Source organism: Brachypodium distachyon, chromosome 4 (genome assembly GCF_000005505.3).
Source record: "Brachypodium distachyon strain Bd21 chromosome 4, Brachypodium_distachyon_v3.0, whole genome shotgun sequence".
Taxonomy (NCBI): Eukaryota; Viridiplantae; Streptophyta; class Magnoliopsida; order Poales; family Poaceae; genus Brachypodium; species Brachypodium distachyon.
Window position 1 is genome coordinate 18007346 of NC_016134.3, and position 22857 is coordinate 18030202.

At 43.3% G+C, this 22857-nt stretch overlaps 3 protein-coding genes across 5 annotated transcripts; 2 read left to right on the top strand and 1 right to left on the bottom strand.

Moving 5' to 3' along the window:
• Window positions 1-3229: 3229 nt before the first annotated feature.
• LOC100827206 lies at window positions 3230-7184 on the bottom strand. Its single transcript, XM_003577457.4, has 2 exons — window positions 6637-7184; window positions 3230-4146 (listed from the first exon to the last, which is right to left on the bottom strand). Exons 1-2 carry the CDS (start codon window positions 7167-7169, stop codon window positions 3651-3653), a joined length of 1029 nt encoding a protein of 342 aa, XP_003577505.2. The 5' UTR covers window positions 7170-7184; the 3' UTR covers window positions 3230-3650.
• Window positions 7185-9622: 2438 nt separating this feature from the next.
• LOC100840953 (putative amidase AmiD) lies at window positions 9623-15002 on the top strand. 2 transcript variants are annotated; one of them, XM_003575957.4, is made up of 12 exons: window positions 9623-9897; window positions 11780-11896; window positions 11981-12205; window positions 12288-12370; window positions 12470-12570; window positions 12811-12934; window positions 13038-13192; window positions 13271-13407; window positions 13515-13685; window positions 13836-14060; window positions 14150-14383; window positions 14516-15002. In XM_003575957.4, exons 1-12 carry the CDS (start codon window positions 9655-9657, stop codon window positions 14612-14614), a joined length of 1914 nt encoding a protein of 637 aa, XP_003576005.2. In that variant the 5' UTR covers window positions 9623-9654; the 3' UTR covers window positions 14615-15002. The 2 variants fall into 2 exon arrangements, with proteins under 2 accessions (XP_003576005.2, XP_010237677.1); XM_010239375.3 differs by having other exon boundaries at window positions 9626-9897; window positions 11780-11862.
• Window positions 15003-16801: 1799 nt separating this feature from the next.
• On the top strand, window positions 16802-21296 carry LOC100841259 (glutamyl-tRNA(Gln) amidotransferase subunit A). Of its 2 annotated transcripts, XM_014902188.2 has the most exons (13): window positions 16802-17102; window positions 18092-18193; window positions 18281-18397; window positions 18489-18713; window positions 18794-18876; window positions 19013-19113; window positions 19422-19545; window positions 19640-19794; window positions 19878-20014; window positions 20106-20276; window positions 20379-20603; window positions 20702-20932; window positions 21048-21296. In XM_014902188.2, the coding sequence occupies exons 1-13, from the start codon at window positions 17100-17102 to the stop codon at window positions 21144-21146; spliced, it is 1773 nt and encodes a 590-aa protein (XP_014757674.1). In that variant the 5' UTR covers window positions 16802-17099; the 3' UTR covers window positions 21147-21296. The 2 variants fall into 2 exon arrangements, with proteins under 2 accessions (XP_014757674.1, XP_010237678.1); XM_010239376.3 differs by lacking the exon at window positions 18092-18193 and having other exon boundaries at window positions 16803-17102.
• The last annotated feature ends 1561 nt before the right edge of the window (window positions 21297-22857 follow it).

Sequence of the window (22857 nt, forward strand, 5' to 3'; positions counted from 1 at the left end):
TTTAGGTACAAAAACGAAGTGCAATAGCCCATAAAGCAGTCTAAAAACATGAAAGTTTTAAAGGAAATGAAAATTCATCCGAATGTTTTTGGAAGTTTGTCAAAAACAAAATGGAAGCTCCAACATAGGAAATTTGGAAGTTCATTAAAAAAGTACAAGTCCGTCCCAGAAATTTTGGAAGTTTGTCCCTAGGAATTTAAAAAATTGTCAACATTGTTGAAAACTCATACACAATTTGAAACGTCATTCTTAAAAAAAATGGGAGCCTATTTCGAATTTCTAGCTAGAGGAATTTTAGACTATTCTCTTTTTAGAAAAGTTAAAAAAATAGAAAAGGAGAAAGGCCCAAGAGAAGCCCAATAACATATGGGCTGGGAGGGAGGAAAACCACGCCTGCTCAAAAGCAAAAAAGAAAAAAAAAACCATGCGTTGGCCCCAATTGGGAATTTGACGTGGCCTTGCTTTCCACCATAGCTCTAAACTAGCACGCACCCTAACTAAGTTCGGAGTAATCGACACGCCAGTTCTGAAACTCTAGCCGCCGGAAGCTAGAGCCGTCGAAGCAGCGATTTTCTTTCGGTTCCCCTCGTCTTCGATCGCCGATCCGGCATCGGGTGACGAAAGGAACATAGATCAACGTCTGGCTGTCGTTTTTGTACCTACTTCGCGAGGTTTTGTGTCCTCGTGACAGCGTCCTGGCGGAGGAGGCGACGTCGTATGGAATAATTGTCTTCCGACTCCATCCTCTTACTGACGTAGTCAACACATCTACTCCATGGAGCTTGTGGATCTAGCGGTTTGTTTTTTCGCTATTTTGGTCCTCTTCCATGTCGGTTCGGCGACGAATCAAGGTTCGACAACCTGACTTGCAAGGGGTGTGTCCCCGGCCAAAGTTATAGGTTCTCATTGGTTGCGGTGAGCGAATCACGTGGCTATTTGAAACCAACAAGTTTAGTCCAGCTTGCGCAGGTCTGGTCTTCTTCAATTTCATCACCAGAGACATGGAGAAATTTCAAGATACGGATGATGGATTTAGAGATTTTTACTTCAAAGAATCTCGATGTAATTTTTAGTTTCATTTGGGATATTTGTTGTTGTTTATTTCAGTTTTTCAATCCTTTGTACTCTTTTTATCGATTCAATAAAGCCAAATGTTTCTAAAAAAAAACTAAGTACGGAGTAAGAGTTTCTCTAAAACGAAAAGCAAAAATTCATGAGTTTCTGTTGACTGTCATCGTTCGCAAGACCAGTTCTACCACATAATTCAGCAATAGAAGGAAAAGTGAACACTTGGCACCAATATGAGGGATTCAAGTTGATGTTACCTTCTACTCCGGATCATGCAAACACAGTTGACCACCAAACGAGCTATCTAATTGCTCCCGTGGTCAACAATATAGCACTGCAACCCTTGAGGAAGTATCCGGTGATCCAAGCTCCGTGGTGCTACACTGGTCCAAATGCAAAGATACAAACAATCATGAAAAGATTTGACAAATCAGCACAAAAACTTTACCACACCGCAAAATTGACATACAAACTCAACCTACACCTTTGAGAGCTTTTCTTCTCTTTTTTTCTTCTTCTCAATACTCCGATCGAAACAGCCAATAGCACTGAATACTTTATCCGTGACCTTCAATAATTAACCATATCAGTTGCAAAAGCATCTTACGAAAGTAGTCTTACCTTACCAGTGAGGGTAGCTTTCAGAGTGAGAAGGAAGGCAGGGCAAAGAAAGAGACCTCCTCACCTTCAAGAAGAAACGGATAACATAGTAAACAAATGGTATGGAGTTCCACTGATTAAAGCAAAAGGCCAAAGGAATGCTACTCTGCATACGCTCCAGAGATGCTGAAGCAAAGAGAATGGCTCTTGATTGACGACCTTCCAATGTCACAACTGACATAAGATTGCACGGTTGGGGCGTGCTTGAGCTGAGAAAGCAACAACATCACGCACAGATAATGTACAGGGTCGAGGTTTCCGTTCTTTTTTTTCATGGAATCCAGGCTTACTTAGCCACCTGTAAGGTACTCCCTCCGTTCCATAATATGAGGCGCGCACGCGTCCCTAAATCAATTGATTAATTAAATATGTATGTTTCTTAGCAAAAAGTATATCATTTGATTCGTTATCAAAAGAACTTTCTAATGATATAATCTTTTCATTATTTAATTTATATTTAGTTAGCTAAACTGATGATCGAGAGATGCGTGCGTTCCTCATGTTATGGGACCAAGGGAGTAGTAGAGAGATGTTTCTGAACTCAATCTTTGTGTGTTGCCATGGTGATCTTTCAGATTCAGGGCCACCGTTGCTACAGAAATTAAAAAGCTAGTACACATTGTAGTACCACTGGAGTGAAATTCTGTTCATATATAGAACCAGATTGAAACTTAAAAATCACAATTCGTGAATCAATTTGGAGATACTTATATCCGCTGTCTTGACTAGTTTCATGATTAATCAGCAAGGCCTTTGCAAATTGGTAGTATAGTTGTCAATCATTTCCATCTCTCTGAACTTCATCATCCTGGCCATCAGCCGGTCAACCACATCTGAATCGGGTGCAAATATTGCATGGGTGGTACCAACCACACCAGGGTTCTGACTGTTGAGCACCTGAGGCGAGAACGTCGTCACGAGACTGAACCCATAGTTGATGATGAAATGCACCAAGCCACGGGGAAAGATTAACACATCCCCCTTAGCCAATGTCATCTGAAACATCTTACCTCCGGTGTCGAAAAAGCCAGCAAGCACGCTGCCAGCAGGCACAGAAATCCTCTCTGACACCCTGGGATGAGTGGGGAAGCACTGCTCCACAGGGGGCGAAGTCAGCCCGTGCCATCTACAGGCCAATGGTGTTCAGGCCAGAGAACTCAGTGGCAATGACAAAGTTTACCGATGACCAGACTATGTTGTCTACTACATCTCCGGCGTGGTTGAGAAGCAATGTCTTGAAATCAGATGCCATTATGGTGCTAGGCTGCTTGCAAGGGAAACCATTGATGAAGAGTTTCCTTTCACTCTGTGGTGCCATAGGGCACACATCCTGAAGAGATGGACTATCTGATAGGCTTGCTGCTGTATAGAGACCAAGCAAAATAATGCAGGAAAACAGGACAGTGGAGAGCTTCATCTCTTGGAGTTCTTGGACACAGAAATGGAGGAGCGACACATGGGTTAAATAATGTGATGAAAAAGGAGTGGAACAAAAGTTAAATTAGTGTAATGTAGCTTGTATAAGATTCTTAGAGTTCACTGCAGAATCTGCTTTGGGTTGTGGCCAAGGCAAAGAACATATATACTTCTAATATAAAGAAAGGCACAGCAGCTGTCCTACATTACAACTGCGAAGAGAGTCCAGATCCAAAGAACATCTCTGATTTTTCAAGATATAGTTCGGTACAAGTGGATCAATTAAGCAAGATAGGCCATAACCACCAGATACTATCTAACTTGGGTGTACAACATCTGAGCTTCCATAAATTTTTACTGTTCATAGGCAGAAACAAGGGATAGCTAACCAAGCATCTGTTGAATGCCCTAAAAAACCATGGGCATGAAACAGACAACATGGTTTACTGTAGTCATCAGCCAATGTGGAAACCTTGAGTTGCATCTGACTCAAACTGCTGAAGCAATCACCTTCTTTTCCTAGTTTTCTCAGAGGTGGTATCTTTAGATTGCACTGGGCCCAGCTTGGCATCGTCACCGACCTTCCCATTAGCAGGTTGATCTTTTAGCTCTTGAGGAATAACAAGAGCAGAAGAGTATTGCTTAATCCTCCAAGAAATGAGAATGCTGGACACAATTCCAAGTATTGGGAACAAGTAAGAGTAGATGTGAGACTTCTTAGATCCTGTTGTGGAGGCCACCGCTGCACCAGCAAGGCTTACAATGGAAACATTCTGTAGGATCATTGGCAAGCAACCAACAATTGTAGGAAGGAGAAAATCCCTGAAAAATCCAACATCTGTCGCAGATAGAGCGTAGTTTATGATGTAGGAAGGCAGAGGAGAGAATCTAGCAAGTAGCACAAATTTCCAGCCATCTTTCTCAACTCCTTTAACCACAACATGGAAGTACTTATTTCTCTGTAACCATTCCATTGCTGAAGTGAAGTAATTGAAAATTGCCCTGAGGAAATTCAGAAAAGAAACATTAGAAAAGAGGACCAGAACCGAATTGCAAGTGATGAATCACTAGTGTGTTTGTACATAAGCAATATAGATACTCCGCAAATGATTCCAATATGTGGGTACAGAAGCTGATCGGAAAAGAAGCGATTCAGGACATCTATCTGCCAGTGTTAGCAATTGGCATTGCCATAGAGGGCAATAAGTGCTAGATCCCTCACCAGTGTACACTACTAAACTTTACTCAGGGTACAGCAAAGGCTAAATAGATTACTATGGTTTCTTCAGAGACCTTTACAAAGATGAAACAGAGCAGAAGGATGTCGAATAATACAAGACTAAATTCATCGTAACATACTGCACAAATTAATCAGGATTATCTTAGTTACCAAAAGGCCACATACAAATCTGGAATTTACTGTTGAGCTTGATTGAATTTGTCGCCCAGGAATCAAAGTGGTGATGGTTAGCCACTATAACAACCAATGTATAACACATTAGGGGTTTTCAAAAGGCACGCCTAGGGGGCACCGCCTTCCCACCTAGCTGACCAAGGTAGCCACGTAACCTTGACTAGGCACTAGACAGGTGGCTCCTAGCACCTTTTAGAACACTGGTTTGTTGACTTAGGTAGCCCAGGTTTTGGCATTTGGTTTTGGCCTTGCCTGTTGTTTTGTTTTGTTTGCTTGACCTTATAAGCTTTGGCACCTTCTCGGCGTTCTTCTTTCTTCTTCTAATAACAGAAAGACATGCATTTTGGAGCGTGTTCGAGAAAAAAGAGTGCAAGGTTTATTATGACCTGCATTTTATACCTTTTTGTTCTGCATGTATCGGTGCACAATCAGTACCCTGATAAGTATATTTGTTCATGTAGCAACCCTAAATTTGAATACTTGGATTTCAGTGCATACTCATCCATGGAACAGCCTAACCCTTTTCTTTTGCTTGAAACAGGAAACTTAGTGCATTGTGCATAGACAAGGTACATATGGTCGAGGAGGAGCTTATATTGGACACCGTATCAATAGCCAAAAATGGCATCAACGCTGCTCCCGCATTGCATTATCAGCCATCTAAAAGTCTGAGCTCAAGTAACCATAATCTATAAAATAAATTGCTAGGTTTCAAGTTTCAACAGATTTTTAGCCTCCAAAAATCTAAATATGCAACAACTAAATTCAAATGTAATGTTGCCACTATCTCAAACATTTCCGGAAAAATTGGTCCATTGTCATGTTTATGTCATATGCTACTAGAATCACCTGTTTGATTACCCGCATTAAGAAGCCTAAGGCACAAACTACATACTAGGATACAACTAAATCATTAGAAAGCACAATGGCCAGCATACAATTTAGTTACTAAAGAGTAAAGAGAAACTCTGCTCGACACCTTACTGAGACGCTTGCATGAGGAAATAAACCATTGGGTTAGGAAAACAATGGTGAAATAAACCAGCTATACAATGTTTTGATTACTAAAGCGAGTTCTAGGATTGTCTCGCTTCAAAGTTCATCTGTTCTAATAAACTTAAGTATAATAAAAATACAACCAAATGATGGTACAATGTTGTTCCCAAATTCAGTTTTGACATACATCCAGTTGTCCTATTTTGGGTTGACCAACCTACTTCCTCTACCACTACCACTATCACCACTCCATTATGGGTACCCGTTGCTTGTGTAAGATTGTGGAGTAGCTTTTCAGACCTCGGAAGCTACTAAATTCCAATACATGCGCAGTTCCAAACAAGTACAAAATCACACAGAAAGAATGAGTTTCTTAGTAAATGAGGAATTTTATTTGCATCTACTGTAGAAACCTGCCAATCATCTAATGAGGTTTCCAAGTAAATTTCAGTGATTTTAATTCTACACGAAGTAAACAATCCTATACCGTTCCAAGTTTCCAACCCCAAGGCTCAAGCAAGCCAGAAAAAAGGACAAATATAACACGGAAACCCCATTTGGCTCCTGAGATCCAGTGCACCCTATAGTTCAAACATCATGAAAATCATGTTTTGAAGTTTCAAAAAAATCTGAATTTTTTTTGTAGTGTTAGTATAGATGTATACTAACAACCGCACTTTTTCAATGAATCTTTACACGAAAATGTACAGATATGTAGTATACATCTATACTAACACTACAAAAAAAATCAGATTTTTTTGAAACTTCAAAACATGATTTTCATGATGTTTAAACTATAGGGAGCACTGGATCCCTTTTTTTTTTGCGGGTAGGGAGCACTGGATCTCGGGAGCCAAAAATCCATATTCGTAACATAACAGCACTTTTTCTCTCAAAAACATCTCCAATCTACTTCACACCGTTGTTGTCCTGATCAACATGATCGGTGCCAGATACGCACCTCCGTAAAAATCACGCGCACAGAGTTAGTAGTCGTAGATCTGGACTCCCATAGACAGCCAAAAATAATTGATCCAACATGACTGCAAGGCAGAAGAGTAGGGAAAGGTTGAGGGGTCGACCTGCCAATCCAGAAGGAGAGTGAGGCGCCGAGGATCTTGGCGGAGAAGACGCAGGCGACGCCGGGGAGGAAGCCGAAGACGAGAGCGGCGGCGCCCTCGAAGAAGATGGCGTAGGGCGGGCACAGCGCGAGCGTGAGCGCGTGGACCGCGACGTAGGCTGGCGCCGCCCAGGGCCCCAGAGCGCCCTTCCCGCGCCGGAACGCCGCCAACGCCGGTTCCCCGTCCCACCCGTACTGCCGCCCAGCCGCCACCGCGAGCGCCACCGCCGCGAACGCCACTACCCCGCGCGCCCAACCCTTCGTCGTCCTCGCCATTGCCGCCGGCCGGCGGTGAGAGAGAGCGACAAGCCGCTGCTTGCAGCTGCGTCGTTGTGTCGACGGCGACGGCGTGCGGCGATAGAATTGGGGAGTCTGCGAGAGGAGGAAAACTGAAGTGAGGCACGTTGGCGGCCGGTGACGTGGTTTGGGGGGCTGTGGACGGTCGGATCGGGATCGCGCGACTAGGATGGCGCGACAATGTCTTGTCAACAACATCCTCCGTTGGCAAAAACATCCTTCCCCGAGAAAGGCCATCGGTGGCTTTAAGAAAAAAAAGAGAAAGGCCATCGGCAACACCTGCGAGAGGGAGATGTGCGGCTGCATTTCAACGGTACACGTTGGATATTAGTTTTGAAAACCGGATCGGTAATTGTACCGTGGTTCAGGTTTTACCAGTCAAAACGTCAGTTTGCCAGTTCACTATCTAGTTTTTTAAGATATAAAATAATATGTATTTAATCATAATGTCCCAATAATAATTCACATAAAATCTCCGAGTCGACTAGGTCAGCCAATCCCATTCCCTAACTCTAAGTGGAAAGCCAGATGTCAGGTAGTTGCTCCCTTCTACGTTTTAAGCCCAAGGCCAATATGCATTCACGAGGCCACCATCCTAAGTAGCTCTAACCCTAGCCGCCAGTTGCTCCATCCTCCATCTCCTTCCTCTTCCTGAGCAGTAGATTCCGACTATCTCCTCCTTCTCTATTTCCCTCCCAATGTCACCTCTGGCTGGAGACATCTCCTCCTCCTTTCTCTCTTTTCGGCAGCAAGCGCCATTTCCTCCACTATCTTTCCCGTCGGCTAGCGCCATCTCCTCCTACTTTTCTCTTTTCCGGCGGTGCCCTCTTTTCCCCTCTCTCTCTACAAAGTCCTTGGTATTTTCAAACATAAATCAAACCGGGCGTCTGAACCAAACCGTCCGGATCATCTTTTTTTGATGAAACCGTCCGGTTTTCCCGGTCTGGTGGCATGTCCGGTCCAATGCGCTTAACAGTCCATAGAAGCCGCCGGTTCCGGGTTTTTCCCGTTCAACCGACGGTCCGGTCCGGTTTTCAAAACTAGTGTTAGATCATAAGTTTTCACCCTCAAGAGCAGCTTCGAGCAAGCTTTACGCATCTTTAACAAGGAAATGATATAATTTTCACAGCTGCCATGTACTCGAAGGGCACCACATCTTGGCATGACCAAGACACCCTATACATCTTATCAAACGTGACATCAACGACGACTCGGTAGCGAGAAGCCAATATGCACTTTTGTGACATTTGCATGATCCAACTCAAGAAGCATAGAGGATCACCACTCTAGTCAATGAACCAGTATGGCCTTTCTAGTTCCTAACACCAAGGACATGCCTAATCAGGGATGAGACTGTCGTCGCATATCCAAAATGGGTGCATCCTGACATTAACAACAAATATGAAAAGCCATGCACACTCTAAAACAGCTGAACAAAGTGCTCCCACCTTGCAAGATCACTGGAGATCGCAACCCAAGCCCCATGTACGCCCGAAGGAGCAATTCTGAAGTTGCCTCTGTCAACCGTGTCGCTAGGCCGACGAGTAAATCCCCTAAGATATGAGAGTTGACGCCGCAACAAAAAAAAAGCCCAAAAAATACCTATTTAGGAGCGGACCTTAGTTGTTGCCGCTAGCAAGGGCCTCGGTTGTTGAGAAGTAGGACGGTGAGGTGATGCTTTCAGGTAGGATTTTGGGTCTCGGCGCCTCCCATGAAGATACACAATATGTAGTTTTGCAAATGAAAGTGATATAAAAACAACAATCAGATTTTAATTGGATTCAACATACTCTTTTCATTCAAGAATATTATTATGGAGTGTTTTTTTTACATACTAGGCAATGTGACAAAGAACCCAAAGAACGAGGATACTATATTAGTTAGGGACGATGCTCATCATTTTTTTTGAAAAAGGGGGTGAATCCCCGACCTATGCATCAATCGATGCATGGGACGATGCTCATCTAGCAGCGGTCTCTCACATCATGCGAGGTTAATGCTATCTTCTAGCGATGTCCTTTCACACCATGCAAGGATTATAATGATGTCTCCATGGTCAATGACTCGTGCGGAAATATGAGATTTGATTCACTAATCTCATAGCAATGTAAAACTATTGTGGACTTTTTGGTACAAAGACGTTTAAATTATGAATATTGAGAGGTCTATAGCCTCGGTGGATACCGAATCGATCTACGCTATATAATCCTGTGTTCAATGATAGACAAAGCACTATCTCTGATTCTCTAAACTATAGGAATAAAGAGTGCTGCCATCGATAGAACATTCAAATTGCCACAAGTGGATGATTGTCTAAACTATAGGAAGCTTCACCCAAAAAACGGAGTGGTGCCACCCATACCATGAAGATTAGAACATTCAAATTTGCCACAAAAAATTCAATTGTTGAGCCGTAGATCAACAAAATACTTCCAAAGAATAAACCCCCCGAGTTCAAGGAGACAAAAGGCTTCCAAAGAAAAAAAAATTGATCGAGCTGAATTTTGTCTCCTTGAACTCAAGTTCCAACAATAAAAGCCTGTCACACCAAACCCCCGTGTGACTTCCAAAGAATAACCTCCCGTGTTTTCCGGGTGCCACACGATCGTAATCTCTGGCCGGACGCTGCTAAAAAAACACAAGAAAAGGTGCCTGTGACGACAGCGGAGACTTTGACTGAAATATGCCGCTTATGAACAGCACCATCTCTCCCAAAGCCTGCACCCGCTCCATTGAATCCCCTCCTCTCTCTCTCTCTCGTACACGCCAGTTGTCGGCCATGGGGCTCCCACGCGGTCACCGCCCGCCACCATGGCGTGTCCACCTCCTCGCCGTCCTCTGTTTCGTTGCCCTGAAAACCGCCGCCGCAGCGCCAAGAACAGGAAGCACCGGAGGCGGCATCGGCATCGCGAGCATCACCGACATGGTATGGACTCTCCGTCCGATTTTGTGTCTTCCTCACCTAGCTAATATCTTGGTTCAGTAACATAAGTAAGTAGTATGGCTGATATAGATACTGATTTACCCAGTGACTCAGCGTCAGGGTGCGAGTGAGCCGTAGATCAACAAGGGTTCGTCCATAACCAATCGACAGGGTTTACTGATTAGTAGTGAGTTGCGTAGGAGCAGGTGATCGTATGTATGTATGTTGTGTTAATTGACGCGGACGTGGGGGAATTGATTGCGTGGCTTGGACAGTACTAACTCCGTTCCTAGATATCTCTGTTCATTCTCTGAACATGTCTGTCTAAATTAGCACCAACGAGGTAACGACCTTCAGACTTCAGTCTCGTGCAATGAGGCCCTTCAGGCTGGGATCTGTCAGGGACTGTCGATGTGGATGGAAATATTGGATGGGACCCTCGTACCTTTCCAATTGTTGAGCTTGCCCATTATTATATTGGTTGGGTTGGCGTGCTGAAATATCAGACTATAGGATTTCTTCTTTTGAGAATAAGCTGATTAGAGGTGTTAAAGGGGACACACTGCTAGAAATTGAATTCCTACATACCCACCTGCCCAAACAAATACTTCCTCCGATTCTAAATTCTTGTCGTTGTTTTAAGTCCCCTTTGAAACACAGGATAGGAAAAATGTAGGAATAGAAAAAATGTAGGAATCTGGTAGGATTCATGTGAAAAACAGAGGAATGAAAAACACAGGAAATTTTTTAACTATGCCGTTTGGAATGCAGGAATTGAAAAATCACAGGGTTCTAACAATTAAGTCAAACCACTATCAAAGACAATGCAATCAACCGTTGGTCCCACCCGTCATGGAAGCAAACTCTAAATAAAACAGTCTTGCTTAATTATTGTGTAACGGTTTCTCTAATATATCTCCGTGTGTATCGACATATGCATGTGTCTTGTCCTCAGTCCCAACTTTCCCATCTCTACCGGTTCGTTTTTCACCACATGAAAGCTAGCTGCCATCAATCAAGTATCAACTGTGCTCTGCAAAATCCATCGCAACTAGCATGTTGCTCTCATGAAGGTGTTTAGACGAGGACAGGCAGCAGCTGCAGTGCCTCGGTCTTACGCGACGAGCAGAAAATGAGGCTCGACTGGATGTTTAGAATCCTGCAGTTTTCCTACAAAAGCAAAGGAAACAAGTTCCTATCCCTGTGGCCATTCCTGCATTCCAAACGACCGAAATGCTATCTTTCCTGTGTGAATAGTATTCCTCCCCTTTTCATGTACTTTTCCTTCAAACCAAACGGGCCTTAGTTCAAACAACGACAAGAATTTAGAATCGGAGAGAGTAGTTTATACAGATAAGCAGGGTGAAGTTTAACGGTACTTTAAATACCACTCGGTGCTGCCTCCCCATCATTTTTTTTTCTTTTTATTTTTTTCCTGATTGTCACATGTGTAACCTAATCAGGCCTGTGCATTCCCTCTTACAAAGCTCTCTTATGGTTGGCTACCCTTGCCAATGACTGAAAAGGGACATACGGAGTACATTTTTTCAAAGGGAGGACATGCCCACACAGTCATCTTATTAAAGTTTTCTATTATCAAAATTACATAAGGGAGTCCCCTTGGACAAAGCAAAAAAGATCAAATGTTCCAACTCATGCACCTCCGATTCTGTTGATAAATTGTCAATTTGCCATCCATTTCGATTTTCGAGTAAATACATCCCGTGCTACCACTTCCAAGTGTCTGCACCCAGAAGCCAGTGTATCCAAATGCCACAAGATTTTGAAGGAATCGATTTTTTTTGTTCTATTCAGTTCAGCTTTATTGTTGTCAATTTTGGATTACCGGGCCTACCAATTATGTCTGTCCATTTTCATTTTTCAGGGCATGAAGGATGCTATTTCAGCAAAATATGTTTTGAGAAAAGATCCAGTTAACGACGTGATTGCCTTGAAGGAGTCCATGAAGTACTTCGATGCTGATTTTTTTAACGATTCAAAAGTAATTTTTAAAATGTCTGCTTATGCTTTTCAAGTCCAAGTATCGTGTTAATATTGTTGTTCTATACTGCCTTGATTCTGCTAGCTACGTGAAATGGAAGACGGTGCTAAAGAAATGAATGTGCCAGCATTTAGAGAAAACCGAAAGTTGGTAGCTTTGGAGAATGGTGGTTTGCATAACCCTTCTGTTCTAGTCTTCAAATCATCATGGACTGCCAACAAGAAAGTCAAGGAGATTAAAAGTTTCAACTATCCTCATACCCCTGTGGTACATTGCCCTTGTAATGATGAAGATATTGCCTTTATGACGGTCAGTTTCCTTAATTGTTTCGGTGTAACATTTGTTATAGACTTCAAATAAACTCCTTCCGATTCAGTAATATCCATGTCAGATAGCTGAGCTCGGGGAGCTTATTAGGACAAAGAAAACAACATCACATGAACTTACTGGCATATTTTTAAGGAGATTAAAAAGGTTAGGCTGTTCTTTTTTTTGTCTCCCTCATATTTTTGACTTGCATGGGTCTAAAACGTATGGTGTTTTAATCATATAACTGTTTGATATTTTCTATAGGTATAGTACTGTTCTCAAATCCGTCGTTACGTTCACCGAAGATTTGGCATACAAACAGGCAAAAGAGGCGGATGACTTGCTTGAACAAGGAAAATACCTTGGTATGTGCCATATATGCTTGAAAGTCTAAGATGACTATTTGGTTTATTATAATTCATTTATTCCATGGAGAACATATTTGGGTGTATGTAGCTCCCTGTCAAGATTGATGCTCATTGGCATCAGAAGGTGTTCTCAATTATTTGAATTTAGGATATTGTTCAGATTGATATGCTCATTGGCTTCAACATTATGCTAACAAACTAACAAATAAATGTTGCACTGACGTTTTTTCATGCTAGGTCCGCTGCATGGCATTCCATATGGCCTGAAAGATATAATTGCAGTACCACAATATAATACAACTTGGGGCTCAAAGACATTCAAGGATCAAGTTATCGATATGGAAGCTTTTGCATACAAAAGGTTTGTTCATTCTCCATTATGTCCAGCATGATATTTAAGCGAGGTTATGGATTCAATGCTTAATCTCTCCTCCATGACTCCATGTGCACCATCATCCAAACAGATTGAAGTCCGCTGGAGCAGTCCTTGTAGCTAAGCTTGTGACAGGTTCACTTGCCTATGATGACGTATGGTTTGGGGGGAGAACACGGAACCCCTGGAACATTGAGGAATTTTCTACTGGTTCATCAGCAGGACCAGCAGCTAGCACCTCTGCAGGTTAATTTGTAAAACATAATTTGCACCTCTACGCGGATGAAAATATATACTCAACGCGAGTTCATTTCACTGTCGTAGGAATGGTTCCCTTTGCAATTGGTTCAGAAACCGCAGGATCCATAACATATCCTGCCGCCAGATGTGGAGTAACTGCTTTGCGCCCAACATTTGGAACAGTTGCACGGACCGGTGTCATGAGCATTTCTGAGAGTCTGGTATTTTCATGTCCTCGAAAAAGAGTAGTATTTTCATGCAAATTCATAGATTCACGTTACAGATTCGATCCAATCTTGTGATGATAACTATATTATCCTAATGGCAGGACAAACTTGGTCCTTTCTGCAGAAGTGCAGTAGACTGTGCTATTGTATTAGATATAATCCGTGGCACAGATGTTGGTGATCCCTCGTCTCGTGAAATTGCTTTAGAGGACCCATTTCATGTTGACATCACAAAACTTACTGTTGGATATCTTGACAGTGCCGAGATGGAGGTAACTGAGATCCTACATATGTTCATCAGTCTAGTTTATGCTTTTTTTTCTTTCGAAAAGGAGGATAACCCCCGATCAGTCAGTTTATGTACTTGCTCATTCCTGATCTGATCCTCAAATAAACTTTGTGTTCTTGTTTTAATATTACAGGTTGTCGATGTTCTTTCTGCCAAGGGTGTTAAGCTTGTGCCTTTCAAGTTGAACTACACTGTTGCATCAGTTCAGTCCATTCTAAATATCACAATGGATGTTGATATGCTTGCACATTTTGACAACTGGCAAAGGAAAGGACATGACGATGAATATGAAGCTCAAGACCAATGGCCGGTGGAGCTTCGTCGCGCACGATTAGTCCCAGCGGTTGACTATATACAGGTTATTTACCAATCATACTAAACTATACATGTGATGGTACTTGTTCACTGGATCTGGACTTATCATTGTCCTGGAGTTCCGATGAATAGGCACAGAGAACACGAGGCAAGCTTATCAGAGAAGTTCAGGAGAGTTTCACAGTGGACGCGTTCATCGGCAATGTGACTGACTGGGAGCTTGTTTGTTTGGGAAACCTCATCGGGATGCCCATCGTGGTGGTGCCAACAGGCTTCAAGAGCATCGAGCACCCACCAAAAGACGACACGCGAAGACGAACCACAGTAACAACAGGCATATATGCCCCTCCTGAACATGACCACGTTGTAAGCAGTCTTATCCCAGGACATCTTTATTGATCTTGTCTAATGTGACTGCTAGAGTTCATACCAAGTACCTTGTAGACATGAGGAACAGTGATGATTATGGCTTCTTCTGCTTGTGCATTTTGATCACAGGCTCTAGCGTTGGCTATGGCATACCAATCTGTCACCGATCACCACAAACAACGGCCACCAGTAGACGATCTAGGCCCAAATGACAACATACACGGGTAAGTTCTCGCGGTTGGTGAGAGGATACCGAAGAAAGCTCCTAGTGATTAATCAATGAGATTGCTTGAGAAAATGGAGATTTTCCTATGGCAGCACTACAAGGAAAGGCCAAAATTCAATGGACTAAGTGCAAGCAATATTTCGTGCTGACATTCTCTTACTAGAAACTGCTTTTTTTTGTGATGGACTAGAAATTGGATTGAAGATATATGAAACCCAACGCTGGTCCAACCTGAAGTAATGTGTTGTACGGTCATTCTTTCATTTTGATTAAATTTCTTGTGTTCGGTCGGTCATGAAGTAGCGGCTAGAAGAAGACTTTATGCTCCTTTGTTGGCGGGTGCTTTTCCAAGCAGTTGAAGTAAGGCCAGGCCGCCAGGGAGGCCGATTACTGGGTTTTTTTTCTTCCAAAAAGGCATTAGGTACTGTTTACTCTCTCGTTCCAAAATATAAGACATACAATTTACTGTCAAACTTTCTAAAATTTGGTTATTATTGTTTAAAAAAATGATTAAATTTATAGCACAACAATGTCAAATCAAGATATTATGAAAAATATATGTTACGGTGGCTATAACGATGTTTATTCAGCATGGTAGATGTCGATATTTTTTATTGTATGATTAGTCAAACTGTACAAAATTTGTCAACAAAATTATGCGCTATACATTTCGAAACAATGAAATATTAGTTATGGGCTTATGGCATGTACAAAGAGATGCAGTAACAAAATTGCATACTCTTACTTTCAGTTTTTCAAGGCGTCTTGATCAAGCATATATATACCTAGAAACAACTCTGCAACAGATACAACCGAAACGAACCTTGCGGAGACAGCTCACTTTCTACGAACTTCTCGCTCCATAGGTGATCGAGTCCATGATTCCTTTCTGCCGATTGCCCTAAGGCCTTCCACAGTGTGGTCTTTTTACCGAAGCAAACTTCGCTTTTGGCATGTATGAACCGGACCATACCACTGGAGAAGAGCGAAGCAAGCCGAGAAAAACATGAACCGGAGCATGTAGATGGATCGATGCATAGTAGGAGCTGCACAATAAAATATCATACTCGGTGAGGTGGAAATCGGTCCATGTCTAGACAGCAGTAGTCCAACCCAAATATGTCCAACGGATTTTACATAGATTGGATTATTTTATTTGATGTGGGTCCCACTTTTTAAGTATGCATCGTGCATACACACTGGACATAAATCCACAACAAGGATCGATGTAAAATGATAGTAAAAAGGTGAAGTATGGACCGATAACATTGTGAAAGGCCTCTGCGGCTTTTGCCTCCCTCCGTCCACCGACAATTGGAGGAGGGAGGAGGATCCATGTCTTCCTTCTGGTAGGAACTTTGTTTCGTTTGGTGATGCTGGTATGGTAAGGGCTGCGTCTCATCGAATTGCCTCGGCTTTCTCCTCACCACGGCAATGCTCTCCATGACGGTGTTGAGAAGCTTGTGGCTTTATTTGCTCGCTTGTTCATCTTTGCAACGGTGAGACTTGTTGTTCTTTGTGTTGCTGCTGGTGGCTGGATTCTGTAGTGTGCTTGTGATTGGGAAAAGATGGTGGTCCAGGAGCAAATTTTGCGGTTCGACGATCTGATTATATCTCTCGACTTCATTGACAGGATACGACAGATCCAGAGAAACATAGGGATATTCTCCAGTCGACGTGCCACAACGACAAGTGCCTTGTACCTAGCAGGCATGTTCATCGGCCGTAAAATCCTTTATGGCAATGATGTTATTCTAGATCTTACTACGTGGGAGGCTGCGTTTCAGTGTTTCCAGGGACTCCTAGACTCATATGTGAGAAAACCGAGTGAACGGGCGGTTTTACTGAAAACCAGAGGACCTGACGGTTTTGGTCAAACCGGCCGGTTCACTTGCTGTTCTAGAAAAAATGAGGACGCACCCTACCGATTCTTGCTTGCTAACGTGAGAAAACATGTATTTTATTTATTGAATACAGGACAGATGTCAGTAAAAAAAGAAATAGACGTGAATTTACGTCACACTACATTTTTATTATTTATTGAAGCATTTGACAAAGATATATTACTATTTTATATCTTAAACCCAGAAAGTGAACCGGCTCACGGGTAAAAACCTGAACGAGAGCTCTGAATCACCGATTCGGTTTTCAAAACTAGCGTGACGCAGGAGCAGTATTGTTCGTCTCATTGCTCTGGTGGGCCGACCGCGGAGACTGTTGGACTGGATCACTGGAACCTGCCAACGAAGAACGGCACCATGTGTCCATCTCTCGCAAAAGCGCCCTCACCGCCTGCGCCAACGAATCCCTCTTCCCTCGCGCCCGGGCGCCAGGTGTCGACCATGCGGCTGCCACGCGGCCGCCGCCGCCCGCCGCGGTGTCTCCACCTCTTCTTCTTTGCGGCCCTCGGTTTCGCTCTCCTGAAAACCGACGCCGTATCGCCAAGAACAGGAAGCGCCGGAGGAGGGCATCGCGCGAGTCACCGACATGGTACGGACTGGCCTTCTCTTCGATTTTATCTGTTCTTGTCCTCTACCTAGAGTACTATTTTTATTTTTATTCAGCAATGTACGTATGGGGCGAATACCGATTTAGCCAGCGACGCAGCATGGCCAAACCGACGAAATGGTCTTCTAGAATAAAAAAGGATCAGATGGCGAGTGAGCCGACAGCGATTAGTGAGATAGCATACAAACAGGTGAACTTATCTTCACGCGGAAGCGGTGAAAATGAAATTCGTGGCTTCTACTATAGTATGCTGCTGTTATTTCTCTGAACTTGTCTGTCTAGATTTGCACCAAAAGGGCCGCGAATTGTTCAGCTTCGTGCAATGTCCTACTACAGTTAGGACCATCAAGCTGAGTTCTATCAGGCTCTGTTGACGTCGATGCTGGAAAGGTTCCATAGACAAGAGTGTCCGTTATCGATTGATGCAGAAGCCGGGGATAGTGTTTAGACTGTTTTCAACATTTTGCAGGCGATCCCTATTCCCTACCTTTCTTTCTTTTTATCTCGTTGTTACTTTAAATTTTTGTTTTCGTACCATCAAGTGTGTCCTTTTTGGACTGTGATAATGTGGGCAATATAGACATATAGTTGGACCTATTGTTGGACTTGTCCATTACTAGTAGTTTATTTTGATTGGTGTGTTAAAGTTTCTTTCAGACTACAGGCCTTCTTCTTTTCAGAATAAACTGGCTAGAGGTTTCAACAGGTACATTGCTAGAACTTGGAAATACACATGCCCATCGGTCAAAACTAATGGTGGTCACACCAGGCATTTTTGTCCTAAACCTATCTTGCTATGGAGCTCAGTTAATACTTGGAAGTACACCCATCCCCACTGTATGAACCCGGGATGGCTTCCATGTCAGCCAGACAGCCACAATTGTTTTTCAGTTTCTCTTCTTCTCTGCCACAAATGATTCATGTTCCCACTTAAGAAAGCTCTCATATGGCTTCTTATATGGTGGAAACAGGCGTGGGCCGTGTGGCCACCAAAATGCGCATGGTTAACCTTGCCAACAAGTGGGAAGAGTCACTCATATAATATTGTTTCCAGATACCACAAGATTTGGAAGGCATGGATTTTATTTTGGCATTAAGTTCATTTTTGTTGTTGTCAGTTTTGGATTACTGGGCCTGTCAATTAATCTGTCCACTCTCAGGACACGAAGGATGTCATTTCTGCCAAAGATGTTTTGAGAAAAGAACCAGTTAGCAGCGTGATTGCCTTGAAGGAGTCCATGAAGTACTTCGATGCTGATTTTTTCGACGACTCAAAAGTAATTTCCAAATGTTCACTTATTGTTTTCTGGGCCAAATAATGCTTCAGTGTTGTCGCTTTATCTACCTACACTGCCCTGATTCTGCTAGCTACGTGAGATGGAAGATGGTGCGGAAGAATTTAATGTGCCTGCATTTAGAGAAAACCGAAAGTTGGTGGCTCTGGAGAATGGTGGATTGCATAACCCTTCTGCTCTAGTCTTCAAATCATCATGGAATGGCAACAACAAAGTCAAGGAAAGTAAAAGCTTCAACTATCCTCGCACCTCTATGGTACATCTCCCTAGTAATGATGAAGATATTGCCTTTATGACGGTCAGTTTTCTTAACCCTTTTTACCTTACGTTGATTAGAATTCAAATGAATCATTTTCAATTTGGTAGTCTTTATTTCAGATAACTGAACTTGGGGAGCTTATTAGGACAAAGAAAATAACATCGCAGCAACTTACTGATGTATTTTTAAGGAGATTAAAAAGGTAAGGCTATTTGTTGTTTTCCTCACGTTTTTCGCATGGACTCATACGAAACATTTTTCACACGGATTATATTAGTATTGAACTATGCTGGTAATTGTTTTATTTTAATCTTGTAATTCTTTCATATTTTCTATAGGTATAATACCGTTCTCGAATCTGTTATTACATACACTGAAGATTTAGCATACAAACAAGCAAAAGAGGCAGATGACTTGCTGGACCAAGGAAAATACCTTGGTATGTGATAAATCAGCTTGAAATCCCAAGTTGACTGTTTGTTTTCTTATCCCTTTATCGTTCCAATAACATATTTTGGTCAACCTACCTTCCTCTCAAGATTGATCTTGATTTGCCGGAGAAGGCGTGGAACAAAATTAATGACTGGCAGTATTTCACACTAATTCAAACCTTTGACGTGTATCTTTTTTCCCACCTCCCAAGGGACTCAATTATTTTTAATTAGGGTACTGTAATTGTCAAGCAAAGGCATGAGGTGTCAATACGATGGTAACAAGTAAATATCAGACTGGTGTTTTTCATACCAGGTCCCTTGCATGGCATTCCATATGGTCTGAAAGATACAATTGCAGTACCGCAATACAATACCACTTGGGGTTCAAAGTCATTCAAGAATCAAGTTATTGATATGGAAGCTTTTGTATACAAAAGGTTTTTTCATTTCTCCACTGTATGCAGCATAATGTTGAAACAATTTCTTAAATAAATGCTGAAACTATCCTCCATATGTATCATCCTTCTACAGATTGAAGTCCACTGGCGCAGTCCTTCTAGCAAAGCTTGTGGCAGGTTCACTTGGCTATGATGACATATGGTTTGGGGGGCGAACACGAAACCCCTGGAACATTGAAGAATTTTCTACTGGTTCATCTGCAGGGCCAGCAGCCAGCACCTCTGCAGGTTAGTTTGTATACATACCTGCAGCTCTGACTCTAAGCAAATGAAGAATATATACTCAACACGAGTTCTTTTGACTATTATAGGAATGGTTCCCTTTGCAATTGGTTCAGAAACTGCAGGATCCATAACATATCCTGCTGCTAGATGTGGAGTAACTGCTTTGCGCCCGACATTTGGAACAGTTGCACGGACCGGTGTCATGAGCATTTCTGAGAGTCTGGTAGTTTCATGAAAAAAAATTGTTTCCTCTTACAGCCTTACAGGTCTGAGTCAACCTTGCGAATAATGAGTGTATTATCCTAAAATGGCAGGACAAACTCGGTCCTTTCTGCAGAAGCGCAGTTGACTGTGCTATCATATTAGATCTAATCCGTGGGATGGATGCTGGTGATCCCTCGTCTTGTGAAGTTGCTTTAGAGGATCCATTCCATGTTGACATTACAAAACTCACTGTTGGATATCTTGACAGTGCTGAGATGGAGGTAACTGAAATCCTACTTGCATTCATCAATCTGGTTTATGCATGTGCTTATTCCTGATCTGGTCCTGAAATAAACTTTGTACTCTTAATTTGAGAAATCCAGGTTGTCAATGTTCTTTCCGTCAAGGGTGTTAAGCTTGTGCCTTTCAAGTTAAACTACACCATTTCATCTGTTCAGTCCATTCTGGACATCACGATGGATGTTGATATGCTTGCACATTTTGACAACTGGCAACGGGAAGGACATGACCATGACTATGAAGCTCAAGACCAATGGCCGGTGGAGCTTCGTCGCGCCCGATTAGTCCCAGCAGTTGACTATATACAGGTTATGTACCAATCATTCCAAACTACACATGGACAATACTTGTTGATTGGATCCCTACTTATCTCTACTTATCTCTAAATTGGAGTTCTGATAAACAGGCGCAGAGGGCACGGGGTAAGCTGATCAGGGAGGTCCGGGAAAGTTTCACTGTTGATGCATTCATTGGTAATGTCACCGACTGGGAGCTTGTTTGTTTGGGAAACCTCGTCGGGATGCCTGTCATGGTGGTGCCAACAGGCTTCAAGAGCATCGAACACCCACCAAAAGACGGCACAAGAAGAACGATGGCGACGACTGGCATATACGCCCGTCCTGACCATGATCACATCGTAAGCTTTCTTATCCCAAGACATCTTATTGATTTTGTCTAATGGTACTGGCTACCAGAGTTTCTACCAAGTACCTTCTTGACACAACGAACTGTGACTTACTCTTTGATCACAGGCTCTAGCTCTGGCGATGGCGTACCAGTCAGTCACCGATCACCACAAACAACGGCCGTCAGTAGATGATCTAGGTCCAAATGACAACGTACATAAGTAGTCTGTTGGTGTGATCGATGATATGAAAGAAAATTTTAAGTAACTAAACTGTGTGCTATTTTGCTCTAGAAAAGAAAAAGGTGATTTTACGACGACAGTACACAAGGAAAGGGCCATATATAGTGAAGTACATTTGTTGGAAATCCTGCCATTGATTTTGCCTTTTTTGTGATTTAGTCGGTCGCGGCAGGGATTCTTCTATATCCCTGCTCTGTTTGTAAGTTTGAAGCAGGAACGCTCTGTTTTCTCTTCTTATCTGCAAATAGAATAGTGACATTGTCAGATCCTAGCGGGATCTATACCAAGCACAATGGGGGAAAAACAATCAACGCCGCCACAAATTGAGACGGGAGAGGATTTTACGGAATTTCAACTCCCAATGATCGCCACACCCGCGCCAAGGAAATCGATGGAATCTGATACCACTTTGCTAGATTCTAGCGGGATCCAGGCTACTTATCGCCTAGAACTAGACCGGATGCAGCTGAGCCCGATATATATTGTTTTGTTTGCAATTCTAGCAAATCAGAATGCTTTTACAGAGCACAGTGGCTCAGCTTATATAGCGACAGCACGGTAAAAGCAATAGGTAAAACGACAATGTCGGCCCCAGGGATATCCCAGATCCTAGGAGCGCGGCCCCACCCTGTCAGGGGGACGGGTACCCCAGGAACTGCCTTCTCAGAAAACTTGTGACCGTTCTCTCCTCACTCGGGCCCGGGGCCGAAAGGCTCCGTGGGGGCGCGTGGTCTGGGGGAATGTGTCATTGCTTACCTCAGCCGGTCCTGGACGGCTACTTCGGCGCCCACGAGACTGAGCGGGTACGAATCTGCCTGTTCAAAGGGCGTCCTTGGGACTGCGCGACTGTGATGTGACGATCACCGGCGAGGGGGATAGGCGGGACACAGCAGGTCCCCTTTACCTTTTGACCGGCCAGTTTCCATGCCGCGCCAGGACTATCACCGTTTCGGCCTAGACAGGGCCAAAAGCTTCTCTATGCCCTCGGCAGTGTACAGATCACTTTGGACAGGAGCCACAGTGCTGGCGGACAGTTTCATATTCGTCTTGTAGCAGGAATGTTCCCTTGTAGCAGCACGCATGCCGTGTGCCCTAAGTTCGCCACTGTGGTGACCCCTTGAACTATAAAAGGAGGGCCAAGGCCTCTACTGAGAGAGGTTGGCATCAGGGATAGACCAAGCATAAGCAGTTCGGGTAGGGAAAGGTTGGTGTTCGACCGCCAGAGAGGAGCAACGTCTGCTTCTCCCTCCTCCCCGGGCCGTCATAGTTTAGGCTATACCTGGACATGGGTGGCCCGACCTGAAGCCCGACGTCCCGGGCCGGGCTCGGGCCTCACTTTTCAGTCCCCAGCCCGGCTCGAAAAAAGTCCGAAATGACTAAAAAGAGTATTTTTTAAGAAAAATAGGTATAAAAAATCATTTATTTATTCCGAAAATAATTATTTTAATGCTTAAATGGCCTATTTTCGGGGTTTCGGGCCGGGTCGGGCTCGGACTTCAGGTTTGACCGTCGGGCTTTTATGAAGCCCGGCCCGAACCCGGCCCAGCCTGAGGCAGGTATAGTTTAGGCTAGAGCTCGCCGTTCCGGTCGTTCATTGTAACCTCTCCTTGTGCCATCCACCACCATCCATACACTCAAAGTAGGACGTAGTGTATTACACCTTCAGGTGGCCGAACCTAGGTAAATCGCCGGAG

Coding starts and splice junctions, on each gene's coding strand:
- LOC100827206 (XM_003577457.4), bottom strand. CDS start 7,169: ATGTTGTTGACAAGACATTGTCGCGCCATCCTAGTCGCGCGATCCCGA. Junction 4,147..6,636: donor CTCTCCTTCTGGATTGGCAG/GTCGACCCCTCA, acceptor GAATTTCCTCAG/GGCAATTTTCAATTACTTCA.
- LOC100840953 (XM_003575957.4), top strand. CDS start 9,655: ATGCCGCTTATGAACAGCACCATCTCTCCCAAAGCCTGCACCCGCTCC. Junction 9,898..11,779: donor TCGCGAGCATCACCGACATG/GTATGGACTCTC, acceptor TTCATTTTTCAG/GGCATGAAGGATGCTATTTC. Junction 11,897..11,980: donor ATTTTTTTAACGATTCAAAA/GTAATTTTTAAA, acceptor TGATTCTGCTAG/CTACGTGAAATGGAAGACGG.
- LOC100841259 (XM_014902188.2), top strand. Junction 19,546..19,639: donor GAAGCTTTTGTATACAAAAG/GTTTTTTCATTT, acceptor ATCCTTCTACAG/ATTGAAGTCCACTGGCGCAG. Junction 20,933..21,047: donor GTCCTGACCATGATCACATC/GTAAGCTTTCTT, acceptor CTTTGATCACAG/GCTCTAGCTCTGGCGATGGC.